Source organism: Myotis yumanensis, unplaced genomic scaffold (assembly GCF_028538775.1).
Source record: "Myotis yumanensis isolate MYYU_CA2020_CCGP unplaced genomic scaffold, mMyoYum1.0.hap1 SCAF_3, whole genome shotgun sequence".
Taxonomy (NCBI): Eukaryota; Metazoa; Chordata; class Mammalia; order Chiroptera; family Vespertilionidae; genus Myotis; species Myotis yumanensis.
The window spans coordinates 123870904-123886270 of record NW_027223754.1 but is presented as its reverse complement, the minus strand read 5'-3'; the positions used below and the strand labels follow the sequence as shown (position 1 = coordinate 123886270).

The 15367-nt window shown below is 42.3% G+C and overlaps 1 protein-coding gene across 1 annotated transcript in view; it reads right to left on the bottom strand.

The window, feature by feature from the left end:
* The window catches only part of NDUFA9 (NADH:ubiquinone oxidoreductase subunit A9), a 43619-nt gene that overhangs the window by 9063 nt on the left and 19189 nt on the right, over positions 1 to 15367 (bottom strand). Inside the window, exons 5-8 of the mRNA XM_070409555.1 lie at positions 14938 to 15079; positions 10922 to 11024; positions 8463 to 8530; positions 6717 to 6793 (exon numbers count right to left, since the gene is read on the bottom strand). Of these exons, the coding sequence (XP_070265656.1) occupies positions 6717 to 6793; positions 8463 to 8530; positions 10922 to 11024; positions 14938 to 15079 (390 nt within the window). The remainder of the gene's footprint in view (positions 1 to 6716; positions 6794 to 8462; positions 8531 to 10921; positions 11025 to 14937; positions 15080 to 15367) is intronic.

Genomic DNA, 15367 nt, shown 5'->3' with positions numbered 1-15367 from the left:
GGCTGAGCAGAGCTCCCCCTGTGGGAGCGCAGTGACCACCAGGGGGCAGCTCCTGCATTGAGCATCTGGCCCCTGGTGGTCAGTGTGTGTCATAGTGACCAGTCATTCCCAGTCGTTCTGCTGTTAGAGTCAATTTGCATATTACCCTTTTATTATAAGGGATAGAGGCCTGGTTCACGTTTGGGGGCCAGCTGGTTTGCCCTGAAGGGTGTCCTGGATCAGGATGGGGGTCTCGCTGGGGTGCCTAGCCAGCCTAGGTGAGGGGCTGATGGGTGTTTGCAGGCTGGTCACACCCCCTTCAGGGTAGGGGTCCCCACTGGGGTGCCTGGCCAGCCTGGTTGAGGGGCTGATGGCTGTTTTCAGGTTGGTCAAGTGCCCCCGTCCAGTGGGGACCCTCACCCCATGGAGGTTTGGCCAGGCTGGGTGAGGGGATGAGGGCCGTTTTCAGGCTGGCCAAGCCCCTCCAGCGACGGAAGCTCCCAGTCTCTCCTTTTTTTCTTTTTATTCTGGGATTTATTTACCTTCTATAATTGTAATTTTGTAGCCTTGAGAGGAGCTCAGAGCTGGCCAGGGCGGGCGGGAGGGAAGCCTCCAGCTTGCTCCAACTCCGTGGCCACAGCCGGCTGAAAGCAGGTATCTGGGGTTTATTTACCTTCTATAATTGAAACTTTGTTGCTCTGAGTGGAGCTCAGAGCTGGCTGCGGCAGGCGGGAAGCTTGGCTTCCTCCATCCTTGGGGCAACCAAGCCTCCGCACGCTCCAGCTCCATGGCTGCCAGCCGCCATCTTGGTTGGGTTAATTTGCATATAGTCGCTCTGATTGGCTGGTGGGTGTGGATTAGGGTGTAGCAAAGGTACGGTCAATTTGCATGTTTGTCTTTTATTAGTGTAGATATCCAAACTGCCTTCTGAAAAGGTTATATCAAATTACATAAAATGCTAGTAACCCCATTACCAAAAATGAATTTAGTCATAAAAAAATAAACAAAATTTTGTCAATCTGCCAGGTATAAAAACGTACCTCAAAGTTTTAATTAGCATTATTTTAATACTAAAGATTAATTTTTTTCTTTATATATTTTTGGTCATTTACACTTCCTTTTTTCCTCCTGGGGTCCCTGTCTATAAGAATGATTTGTTAAGAGTTCTTTATATTTTAATAATAGAGTTGGAAATATCTTTTCTTGTTTATTCTTTATATTTTAATGGTTAGGTGTTTTGTGGCATATAAAAGTCTAAATATTTCACTTAAAACTACTGATTTCTTTTATTTTATGGTTTGGCTTTATATTTAGAAAATTCCTCTAAAATAATCAGTGACATAACTTTCCATATATCTTTACTAATACTTCTACCAATAAGTTGTTATTTTTAAATCCATAACATCAGTTCCTTCAGCAATATATTTTTGTTTTATTATAAAGATACTAGAGACCTGGTGCACAAAAATTTGTGCACTCGGGGGGAAGGGGGGTCCCTCATCCCGTCCTATGCCCTCTTGCAGTCTGGGACCCCTCAAGAGATAATGACCTGCTGGCTTAGGCCTGCTCCTGGGTGGCAGAGGGCAGGCCCAATCCCTAGGTGCAGCCCCTGGTCGGGCTCAGAGCAGGGCCGATTGGGGAGTTGGGGCGCTGCCCCGTCATGACAGAGCAGGGCAGATCAGGAGGTTGAAATGCCATCCTCCGTCATGCTCAGGGTAGGGCCGATTGGGAGGTTGGGGCACCGCCCCCTGTCACACTCAAGGCAGGGTCGATAGGGAAGTTGCGGCGTCACCCCGTCACGCACAGAGCAGGGCCGATCAGGGGGTTGGGGCGTTGCCCCGTCATACTCAGAGCAGGGCCCATCAGGGGGCTTGGGGCTCTGTACCCTGTCACACACAGAGCAGGGCCGATCAGGGGGTTGAGGAGCTCCTCCCTGTCATGCACAGAGCGGGGCTGATCAGGGGGTTGAGGAGCTCCCCCCTGTCACTCACAGAGTAGGGCCAATAGGGGAGTTGGGGCGCCGCCACTGTCACACTCAGGGCAGGGCCGATGGGGAGGTTATGGTTCTACCCCGTCACACACAGAGCAGGGCCCTTGGGGGGCAGGGGTTGGGGCGCCGCCCTCTATCACCCACAGAGCAGGGCCGATCAGGGGGTTGGGGCGCTGCACCCTGTCACACACAGAGCAGGGCCAATCAGGGGGTTGTGGCGCTGCACCTGTCACACACAGAGCCACAGGGCGATCAGTGGGTTGGGGAGCTCCCCCCTATCAGGCACAGAGCAGGGCTGATCAGGGGGTTGGGGTGCCTTCCCCCGTCACGAACAGAGCAGGGCGGATAGGGAGGTTGTGGCCCCGCCCCCTGTCACACACAGAGCCGCAGGGCGATCAGGGGGTTTGGGCAATGCCTCCTGTCACGCTGATCCCGGTGCCGGGAGGCCTCGCGGCTCCGCTGATCCCGGTGCTGGGAGGCATATTACCCTTTGACTATATAGGATAAAGGCCTGGTGCACGGGTGGGGGCCAGCTGGTTTACCCTGAAGGGTGTCCTGGATCAGGGTGGGGGTCCCCACTGGGGAGCCTGGCCAGTCTGGCTGAGGGGCTGAGAGCCGTTTTCAGGCTGGTGGGTGACTGAAGCTCCCAACCGCTCCTTTTTTTCTTTTTCTTTTTTTTAATTCTGGGCCAGCTTTAGCTCTGAGTCTTTGGCTGCTGAAAGCAGGTTTCTGGCCTTTATTTACCTTCTGTATTTGATACAATGTTGCGGTCCAGCTGGCTGAAGCCTGGCTGACTAACGCAGGTTTTTTGGGGTTTTGTTTAGCTTCTATATTTGCAACATAGTTACTTAGAGTTGCAGCTGAGAGGCTGGCAAGTCAGGCGGGGAATGTTGGAGTCCGCCGTCACTGGAGCAAGCAAGCCTCCCTGTTCGCTTCAGTGCATGGCTGCCGGCCACCATCTTGGTTGGCAGTTAATTTGCATATCGCCCTGATTAGCCAATGGGAAGGGTAGCGGATATGGCTAATTACCATGTTTCTCTTTTATTAGATAGGATAACACCATTTACTGAATTATCTAACCTTCCCCCATATTTTTAAATGTTGTCTTTATCACATACCATATTCTTACATATACTTGAGAATTTTTCTGGACTTTATATTCCATTCTCCTGATCTGAATAGTTTTGAACCAGTATAACCTCGCTTTAATAATTGTTGTTGCTTATAATACATTTTAATATCTCTTTACCTACTTTTCTAATCCCTTTTGCATCACAAAGCCTGAGATAACTGAGCAAAATGAAAGGAATTTAGTGAGAACCTCATCATTCTGATATTTTCACCCAAAAAATAAAACAAAAAGACAGAAAATGTCAGGTAGGGGACAAAGCCCTTAAATAGCACTCTTCCAATCTAAAAGGATGTGAAGATCACTGCAGGGCATATAATATATGCTGTGCCAAAGAACAACCTGTAATCTTTATGATGCCAAGCAATACTGGACTCATGGGCAAACTAATACGTAGCATCCTTCCTTTTCAGCTCTTCTAAAGTACTTTGTGTTCCATTAACAGTGACTTGAAGACTGGTTTAAATGCCCCTGCTCACAGACAAAGGTACACTGAAGCCTGTGTCCTTCCCAGCTTAGATTTCATGGTCATTCCTTTGCAAATATCCTCAGCAAAACCTTGTCTCCAGCCTCCTCTCCACTATACTGGTGTAGCAAAACGCGTACTCTGGTTAACCCAAATATTCACCTTCTCAGTGCCTAAACCACCAGCAAGACAGAGATGTAGAGAAAGTACAACTGGGTGAATGGGCTTCACCTTTGGTTTTTGATCACTACCTTCAAATGCAAGACTCAGTTCTGCTTTGTAATCCTACTATTCTCTCCTAGGAGTGCCCTTTTCCTGTTCTCATAAGGCAGTGATGGCGAACCTATGACACGCGTGTCAGAGGTGACACGCGAACTCATTTTTTTGGTTGATTTTTCTTTGTTAAATGGCATTTAAATATATAAGATAAATATCAAAAATATAAATCTTTGTTTTACTATGGTTGCAAATATCAAAAAATTTCTATATGTGACACGGCACCAGAGTTAAGTTAGGGTTTTTCAAAATGCTGACACGCCGAGCTCAAAAGGTTCGCCATCACTGTCCTAGGGAGTACTTCCATCTCTTCTGTGTCCTCAGGCTTTCCAGACACCTCTCTGATCCACCCCATCCTTTCAGTGATGATCTCCTCACTTGTCTTTTTATCATTTTCTTAACAGTGTTTTTGAAATACAAAAGTTTTTAATTTTGATCAAATCTAATTTATCCATTTTTTCTTTTATGGAGTATGCTTTCGTCATATCTAAAAAAAATCTTTGCTTAACCCAAGGTCTAAAAGATTTTTACTTATATTCCAAAAATTTTAATACTTACATTTAGGTCTCTGATATATTTTGACTTAATTTTTTTCATGTATGGTGTGAAGTAAGGGTCAATGTTCATCTTTTTGCATTTGGATATACCAGTCCCATTTGTTAAAAAGACTATCATTTCCCCTTTAAATTGTTGTGGCACCTTTGTCAAAAAGCAACCACCCATAAGGTTTACTTCTGGACTATTAAGTCTGTTTCACTGACCTATATGTCTATTTTTATGCCAGTACCACACTTGATAATTGCAGCTTTATAGTAAGTTTTGAAATTAAGAAGCTTAACTGCTACAACCTTATAATTCTTTGTCAGAATGGTTTCAGCTACTGTGCTTCTTTTGCATTTCCATGTAGACTTAGAATCAATTTGTCAATATCTGCAACAACAAAAAAAGCCTGCTGGAATTTTGATAGGATTAAGTTGAAAACAGAAATCAGTTTTGGGGAAATTGCCATTTTAACAATATTGATTCTTCCAATCCATGAACATGAGATGTCTTTCCATTTATTTAGGTCTTCCCTAATTTCCCTTAGCAATGTTTTATAATTTTCAGTGTATAGGTCTCTACTTCTCTTGTTAAATTTACACCTATGTATTTTATTCTTTTTTATGCTATTTTGAATAAAATTATTTTAATTTTATTTTAGATTGTTCATATGCTAACATAGAAAACTGATTTTTTACGTGCTGATCTTATACCTTATGGTCCGCGAACAGCAGTTCTCACAGGTGTGTGTGTGTGTGTGTGTGTGTCCATAGGTAGTTATTAAATGAATAAGCAGAATGGGCTAGTATCATATAATTAGTAACTATGAAAAAACTAGAAGCAAAATTCAGGTCTTCTGCTTATGCCTTAACATCAAAGTGTCAAGGAAACAAGCAAAGTTTTCCCCTGGAACTGAAGAGGCAAAAGAGAAATATAGATGCATTTTTATAATTTCACAAGGAAAAATGCCTACACTGCCAAGTCTAGCATTACTTGACCCATCACTGTGTCAAACAAGTATGACTTACCAGAGCCTAGCAAAGAGACTGAAGGGGCAGGGCAAAGCCACAGAAAATGGCTAACTTATCCCCCAGAGCCATCCCCACTGAGCAGTAGGCAAGCAAAATTTGTAAAATCATTTCTGTTCATCTGTTCCTTAGTATCCTGGTCTAAGTACCTAACTAAAGCCTGATGTGTTTGAATCTTGTGTTTTACAAAACCTGTGCTAAATACATTTTTTTGTAAGTGATTTTTCCAGTCTAGGTCATATAACTGCATGCTAATGTACCAAACTGGGAATTTGAAGAGAGACATACATCTTGCAGCAGCTGGTTGACATGGAAACACACTATAGTCTTTTCATGCACCAAAAAACCATTTTTAACTAAATTAAACTTGTACTAATAGTGAAACATAAAAATGTATGAATTCATAATCCTGGAAATAAATACTATGCATCTGGTTGAGAGAGAAAAGTGTCTTTTTTGTAGAATCAAATATTTCTTAGGAATTAGGCTATCCATTCATTGTTGAATCAGATCCCCACATGTCACAAAACATCAGGTACCACTAGTTTTCTTCACAGAATGATGGGATTCTGAGTTAATTATTAGATGGATCTGGTACTTCTGAACTTGACAGATTAAGTCTTAGTTTTTTAGACTTAGTCAATTCAGTATAAAGGTTCTAAACCTAGCTATGTCATAATTTAACAATTTCAGGAAAGTCAGTTTAACTGTGTCCCATTTTTCTGGAGAGCAAACTTCAACAAAGAGAGCATGTAACAAAAGATCAGTCTTGCACAGCATTAGCAAATGTTCCCTAAACCAGCCATTTTCAACTTTTGGGGGCATTAAGATACTCTAGCAACGTTAATTTGATTTTGCAACTGTACTTACTCCCTAAAAGTATTTTGTGTTTTAGCATTTACAGTAATATCCTTTTATATATTAAAAACATCACTGGAGTGATACAAAACCATCTGTGGTGGTCACGGGACTACGTAAATATAATTCTCTAGGGAAGTGGTTGTCAGCCTTTGGTGACAAAAAAATCACTTATTAAAAAGCAGATTCCTAGGTTCTTTCACATTCTGATTTAATATAAGCATTCAGAAGATTCTGATAAGATGGCCTTTGGACAACTCTTTGAGACACACTGGTCTAAGGGCTAAGGGAGTAGGTTTCTGGAATAAATACATAGAAGAAAGAAACTATAAAAATGCAATGAATAAATCTGTTAGTGAGTGACATGTTTTGAAATTGTTGCTGTGAATTATGATGAGTCCTTCATTTTAACAGGTAACACAATTTTAAAGTCAAACTCTAACCACCTACCCAACAAAGGCAAAAGTTTTCCCTCTGGCATCTGGCTCCTTAACTGCATTCACAATTCCTTTGGATACATCTACAACCTATAAGAAATTATAACACACGTTTAGGTGATTGTCGACGAAGAGAGGGAGGGAAATAGAGATTCAGGAGAGAAAAAGAAGAAAGAAAGGAGGCAGGAAAGGAAAAAAGGAGGGAAGGAAGGAGGGGAGAAGGAAAGAAGGTCACATCAATCACACAGAGAGACAAAACCCATGATAAAATTAAAATAATGGCATGTCTGTTTTCAAAAACTTATTGAAGAACAGACTTAAGAGCTCAAACCATCTCCACATTGTAAGTTTTAAAATACTTTTTCTAGTCAAAGGTATTTATCTTTATACTAGAGGTCCAGTGCACGGATTTGTGCACCAGTTGGGTCCCTCAGCCAGGCCTGTGGGGGTCAGGCCGAAATCGGCAGTCAGTCTGACATCCCCGAGGAATGTAGTAGTGCACGAAACAGCAGGCGGCTGGGGAGGAGCCCGAGCCCGGGCTGGGTGCCGCTCCCGCTAATCTCAGCCCCGCTGCACCTGCCGCTGCTCAGTAGTGCTGCCACGGAGGCGGGAAAGGCTTGCACCGCTGCAGCTGCACTTGCCAATCATGAACCCAGGGTCTGGTGCCCATCGGTCAGCTGAGCGGTGCTCCCACTGTGGGAGTACACTGACCACCAGGAGGAAGCTCCTGTGTTGAGTGTCTGCCCCCTGGTGGTCAGTGAGCATCTTAGCGACCAGTCAACCTGTCATTGGGTCGTTCGGTCACTTAGGCTTTTATATAGATAGATAGATAGATAGATAGATAGATAGATAGATAGATGGCTGTCAGGCCTTCCTGATGTGCTTTTGCCCACCACGACTCCAAGCTCCTCTGTTACTAAGCTATCTCAAACTATTAGGCTAAACCACATGGACTGGCCTATAATTCTACCAATTTGACTTTAAAAAATAATAATTTTATATAGTTTCAAATCTATGGTTTTCAGCTTGGGGTGATTTTGACACCCAAGGGACATTTGACAAATGCCTAGAGGCAGTTTTAGTTGTCACAACTGGGGGGTTGGTAGGGGATGCTACTGCCATCTGGTGGCCAGAAGCCAGGAATACAGCTACAATAGCCCCTACAACAAAGAACTGATTATTTGGCCAAAAATGTCAATAGTGCCACAGATGAGTGAGAAATCCTAGTTCAATATAATATGAAACCCAACATGCTCTTTCACCTCTGGGTTCCTGTACACACTGTTCCCTCTGCATAGGATACTCTTCTCCAGCCTCTTCATCTGACTTACTGTTAATCATTTTTAAGGTCTCACCTGATATGTCATTTCTTCTTGGAGGCCTTCCCTGACCATCAAGTCTAGATTAGGTATTCCTCTCACATAATCCTATAAATCTCTCTCCCAGTCACGGCATTTATCACACTGCATGATCATTGCTTTGCTAATATGCATCTTATGGAGACCAACTTGAGGAGAGCAATTTGTGTGTATATATAGTTAATATCTCTATATCCCCCATGACATGTACAGTGGGCCTAGTACATTAAGGGTTCAATACATTTTCCTTAAATGAATGAACAAGACAAAGAGAATTCATGTCACTCTTAGGTATACTGAAAAGCAACCAGTTGAAGCAAACTGACAAAGAAGAAAATGACAAGAGTTAAAGGATTAGGATAAAACCAGAAAACTGGTCAACCTTCATTCACAGTACTTACATATACTGGTTGTTTCACTGTCTTCTTGCCCAAGGACACAAGAGGTACACCACCAAAACAGCGCATATCTGGCAGAAGAAAGAACTATTCTTAGAATGATTAAGCTGCTAAAAACCCACCACCTCCAGGTATTCCAGGTTAACATAATCATTTTGCATAACAGAAATCTGTACTAATAAAAGGGTAATATGCTAATTAGGGTGGACATCTTCTGGACAACCATCCGGACATCCTTCCAGACAAAGCTGCAGCGGCTGCCTGAGGCTCAGGCAAGCCCCGATGGGGCTGCCACTGGGAGGGCCAGCCCGAGGCGCAGGCAGCAGCATGTGGCTGCGAGACCCGAGGCTCAAGCAGCCATGGTGGCCCGCCAATGGCAGCAGCAGCAGGGTGATGGGTGTGGCACCTTCCCAATCGGCCAGGTCGTCTTTTCAACAAATGGTGCCAGGTAAACTGGATATCCACATACTGTGGGGCCTTGACTTATGAGTTTAATTCGTTCCAAGATCAAGCTCGTTAGGGAGCTCATTAAGGAGCTTGTTAACTCAAATTACTCTATCAACTCAATGCAAAAAATCAGCTGAGAGACAGCTGGTATCTCAAAAAACTCGTTAGTTGGGACACTCGTAAGTCAAGGCCCCACTGTATAAAAGAATGAAGTTGGACCTTTACCTTACATCAGTGGTTCTCAACCTTGGCTGCACATTAGAATCACCTGGGAATCTTTTTAAAATCCTGATTTCTGGGCCTCATCCTCCGGAAATTCTGTTTCTTTGATATGGGGTGAGGCCACAATATTAGTAACAAAGAAACAGAATTTCCGGAGGATGAGGCCCAAAAATCAGGATTTTAAAAAAATTCCCAGGTGATTCTAATGCGCAGCCAAGGTTGAGAACCACTGCCTTACATCATATAGAAAAATTAAATAAAAATGGATCAAAGATCTAAACATCCTCAAAAGAAAACATAGCTTCATGAAATGGGACTTAGCAATGATTTCTTGAATATGACAACAAAAGCATTAGCAACAAAAGGAAAAATAGATAAATCAGACTATATCAAAATTAAAAGCTTCTGTGCATCAAAGGACACAATTAACTGAGTGAAAATTAACTGAGTGTAACCTAAGGAATAAAAGTAAATATCTGAAAATCCTATATCTAATTAGGTGTCACTATTCACAATATATAGATTGCTCCCACCATTCAACAATAACAAATTAAAGGTTGAGTAAAGACATGAATAGGGATTTCTGCAAATAAGATATATAAATGGCCAACAAGCACAAGAAAATATGCTGAATATCACTAATCATTAGAGAAATGCAAATCAAAAACACGAGATATTACCTCATACTACTATTTTTTTAAAAATATATTTTATTGATTTTTTTTTTTTACAGAGAGGAAGGGAGAAGGAGAGGGATAGTTAGAAACATCGATGAGAGAGAAACATCGATTCAGCTGCCTCCTGCACAACCCCCACTGGGGATGTGCCCGCAACCAAGGTACATGCCCTTGACCGGAATTGAACCTGGGACCTTTCAGTCCGCAGGCCGACGCTCTATCCACTGAGCCAAACCGGTCAGGGCCCTCATACTACTATTAAAAAAACAACAGAAAATAACAAGTGTTGATGAAAAAAAGAGAAAAATTGGAATCTTGTGTACTTAGAAATGTAAACTAGTATAGCCACTATGGAAAATAGTGCGGCAGTTCCTAAAAAAATTAAAAATAGAATTACCCTATGATCTAGCAATTCCACTTCTGGATATATACCCCCCAAATTGAAAGCGGGGTCTCAAAGAGATATCTGTATACCCATGTTCAAAACAGCATTATTCACAACAGTAAAAACGTAGAAAGAAGCCAATATGAAAAGGCTAAAAACTGTATGATTCCTACTACATAATATTCTGGAAAAGGCAAAACTATGGAGATAGTTAAAAGATTAGTGTTTGCCAGCAGGTGTGAGCGGAGGCTGCTGGCCCCAAACAACCCTCAGGGCTTCTCTACCTCCTCCTGCTCCTGAGGCGAGATTGGGTCCGGCAACCACTGCTCGCACCTGCTGCTGGCTTGGGCCCCACTCGCACCTGCTGCTGGTACCAGAGCCACCGCTCACACCCACTGCCAGCACCCGGTGCCAGTCCAGATTGCTCGACACTGTCAGTGGGTGTGAGCAGCTGCTGCCAGCCCCAATAGCCCCTGAGAGCTTCTCCACCTCCCCCTGCTCAGCAAGTGTGAGCGCTGATGGCAACACATGGGAGCGGCAGCGGGAGCGGGGCTGCGGCAGACAGGGGACTGGCAGACAGGTGACCAGGGGCCGTGGCAGGAGAGGCTGGGCGGTAGTGCAGAGGATGGGCCAAGACCTGCTCCTATGCCCACTGCAGCCTCAGGGCCCACAGTTCCTTTCAAGGTGCACAAATTCATGCATTGGGCCCCTAGTTAAGAAAGAATACACACTTGCAAAATAATTGAGGTATCTATCCTCTCGTCCAAAGATGTCTGAAGGCTTTATGATAATGGCTTCTGGAAATGCATCTCTCACTTCTTTCTCTCCAACAGCCTAAAGGAACCAAACAAACAGAGTTCTGAGATGAGTAAAAAAAAAAAAAAAAAAGCATCCATTTTTTTCACTATTGGGACACTACTTATATTTCAAAGGTCATATGTTCCTCCAGATTAAGGTAATGGTACTGTTCATAAATCTCAATTACATAATTTTTTAAAATCACACATAAAAAAAAAGTCCCTGTCTCTTATAGCTCTTATTGGATTTCTTCTCATAATTATTATAGGGAAGCTTACACAGAAGGAGAAAAATCAGAGTAGAATTTTTCTAGCCTCCATTTTCCCTTCTAATTACAGTTTCTCTGGTTTGTGTCAACAACTTAGCATCCTGCCAGAGAAAGAGCTGTGTGGTTGGCCAGGTAGGTCCTTAATCTTCCTGTCCTCACTTGTTGTCATCTATTCACCTCCTAGACAAGGTCTCTTGCTCAATGCAGATATCAATCTTCTTTTCCACCCCAATTTTCTTTCCACCTACACCACCACTGTGGGTGACATCAATGTCCAAGTGGACTTGGATCTCTGTTTCTTGAGCTTCTCAACTCCAATAACCACCTCTTCAGTCCACTTCTGCACTCTCAACTCGGTCAGGACACAGACCATATCAACAACTGGAAGTGCCCTTCTTCTGAAACTAAATGAAGACACCTTCCTCTCAGAGAACAATTTCCTATACTTCCAGCCTGCTTGTTCTTGCTTTTCTATTCCTGATATAATCTGTTTCTCAACCTTTTCAGAAACTCTAGTCCACTGATTCTGCTTTCCTCTATATCAACCCCTCCAAACATCCTTTGTCTCTGATTAGATTCCACAGTCCAACTTCTCAATCACTCTCTTACCAATACTGTAAAATGCCTTGTCATTTTGTCCACTACTCCACCCACTAGGCAAAATACCAACCCTGGGAGAACCCCATCACTCTCCTTCTCTGAACCATGAACTCCTTCTGCCTTCAGAGTTGGAAGAAATTAAATAAATAAAAATGCCAAGTTGGTATCACTATATAGTCATGCGCACATAGCACTTTGGTCAGCAACAGATCACATACACTAAGCCCCCTAAGATTATAATGGAGCTAAAAAAAATTCCCATCGTCTAGAGATAGGGTAGCCATCTTAACAACTTAGTGCAATGCATTACTCACATGTTTGTGGTGATGCTGATGTAAACAAACCTACTCCACTGCCTGTCATATAAAATAGTATATACAATTATGTACAGTCCATAATACTTGATAATGATAACAAACAACTGTTACTTATTTATACATTTACTATATTTTTATTTTAATGTATACTCTTTCTACTTATATTTTCACTTGTTCTTGATTTAATCTTGTGTTGTTTGTACAGTAACATGCTGTACAGGCTTGTAGCCTTGAGAGCAATAGGCTATACCATCTAGGTTTGTATAGGTGCTCTCTACAATGTTTGTAAGACAAAATGGCATAACAACGCATTTCTCAGAATGTAATTCTAAGTGACCCATGACTGTAAATTCACCAGTTTTAACTGGGTCCTTAACATTTCCCACATATAGTGTTTTCTTATAATTACTTTACTCTCCCATGCGACAATTTCAAACATTTTCTATTCTATTCAAATTTCTCCTTTATTTTCCTTTCCCTTCCAGTAAATGACATTACCTGTTAATGCAAAGAGAAGATATACCACAGGAAAAAAACCATCTCAGTTCTCAGCACTTAATCTACAAACTGAGGTGCATGAACCAACATTTTCTCCTTCTTTCTCAACACATCAGAGGAGCAGTGCCACCACCAATGCTTTGGAGCTCACCTCCTTTAACTTTCTCAGGAACCTGCCCCATTTTCTCTCTCCTGTATCTTCAGTCTCAGTCTCTTTACCAGCACCATCCCACCAGCATTTAAAACAACGTCTTTTAAACAAAGATCTTCTACCTTAAAAGAAAAATAATTTTCCAGCTTCCTGTGACCCTCCAGCTTCCTGTCCAACTGTCCCCTACTCCTTCTTTTACCAAACCACCTAAAATGCCACCTGCCCTTACTGTCCCACTGACTCAGCTCCTACTAACTTCTCACTCACCTGTACTCTGGATTCTGCCCCAAAGTTTGTACTCAAATGATTCTAGGTTAAGATCACCGATGGCCTCCATATGGGTAGATCCAAGGTTAGAGTTCTCACTTACTTGGCTTCTCAGTAGCATTCATAAGTAACTACTCGCTCCTTGCAACACTGTCTTCCCTTGGCTTTCATAACCTCACATCTCCTGGTTTTCCTCCTACCTGATCACGTTCACTCTAAGTCTTTTGTTTGTTTTGATGAGGACTACCAAGTCCTCATCTACCAGACCACTAATCACTGGTATTCCTCTGGGCCCAGTCCAAAGCTCTCTTCTCAATCCATGTTTCCACACTAGGTCATCTTATCCCCTCCAACTACTTCAATTATCAACAAATGCTGGTGACTCCCTAATTTATACCTCGAACCAGACCTCTCTTCTGAGCTACAGGATCATAAATCCCATTCATCCACATTACCTGGATGATTGACACACATCTGAAATGCTACCCACGTCCAAAACTGAATCATCCTCTTCCATTCTCCAGAAATTGTATTTCTCAATCTTTGCTGCACACTGAAATTACCTAGGGAGAGTTTAAAAATGCTGATGCCAAATTGTATTCCAATAGATTCTATTTGAATTGGTCTCAGTGCGGCTTGGGCATCAGGATTTTTCAAAGCTCCCTCAATGATTCTAATGTGTAGCTAAGGTCAAGACCCACTGCCCTAAAGCTTAGTCTCAAATGTTTCTCATCTCATTCAATAGCACCACTGTCCACCCAGTGGTTTAAGCCAAAGAGCTGGACATATTTGACTCTTCCCTCTTTCTCACCACTAACTTCCCCTGCCCTGTCGCTTCCAAACAATCGTGAATTCAGATGATTCTATAAATGCCAGGGCAGAGGCAGGCAGTGTGAACTTTCTCTTTCTCTCTCTCGTGTAGTATGAAAATATGAAGCCTAGGGTGCTGTCAGGCAGTTTTGTGAGTACGAAACACACACACACACACACACACACACAGAATCACAGAGAAACAAAGCTGAAGCCCTGATGAACCTTGGCAGCAATGTGGCTAAGGTTTCCTACTGCTGGCTTTTTCAGATATGTGAACCTATAAATTTCCCTTTGTTTAAGACAGTTTACGCTGAATCTTCTGATGCTAGTAATTTAAAGCGCCCTCTCTCCTCTATTATAGGCTCCTACAGCAGTTTGCTATTTTATAATACCTGGTACATCGGGAATTATTTTCCTTAATGAAGTAGAAACTAGATATGGGCTAAGACCATGTCTGTTTTATTTACTCCTATATCTCCAATGCCTCATACAATGTAGCACATAGTAGATGCTTCATAAACAATTTGTTGAATAAAGGAATGCAGTGGGTCAAAAGTTGGAGCCACTGTCAAGGACCTCTGGTCATTCTCAGTCTTCATATCACCCCTTCAGATGTAGCACAAGGTCATAACTATACAAGGGGTTTGAGAAAAAAAGATGATCATGTAACCTTGGTAGGTGACACAGGTATGATTCTTTCAGGCAGGAGTCATACTCTACCATTTTTGTTTACTGTGTAATTCTACTATGACCCAAGAACCTGCATTTTAGAGGGTAATAATATAGTCTATCCATCTTTGAAGCCCCTTAGCATAGTCCCCTACAAATAGAAGGCACTTGACCAAAATGGCAGAACACAGTGCACATGCACACGCTCCCTCACACATAAATCTAATTCTGGTATGGAGGCTTAAAAACCCCTTTTTATCCTGGATATGTCCATGAGAAACCCTGAGTAAAAACTTAATTCATGTTTTAAAGGGGCCAGGAAACTCCAGCTCTGTGAATCACTTCCCAAATCAACTTGTTACTTACCTTATTTCTCAGATATCTAGAAGTACTTTTAATATCAGCATTCAGATGTGAAATGTGAATAAGTTTTTCAACTCCAGCTTCCTTAGACACCTGAGCAATTGCTTGGGGAATTTTCACAAAAACATCCTCAAAATCAAAGTTTCTAGAAGAAAAGAAAAGGGGATCTGCTAAGAACACTTAACTCAGGATTTCAAAGATTTCTGTCTGATTTTCATACTAGTGCTAGAATTCATAATAACTGAACTGTAAAACAGCAATGATTTCACCCAAAATGAAACTTACTTTTATTTTACTGCTCACTGTTTATTACTATATATATAATTCAAGGTTTACTAATGTTACAAATCAGCATAATGTTCTGTGTCCTCAATGAATTCCAAGGCTGAGGTCCTTGAAAAAAATCTGGCTGCACTGTTTCGGTAGGGATGAG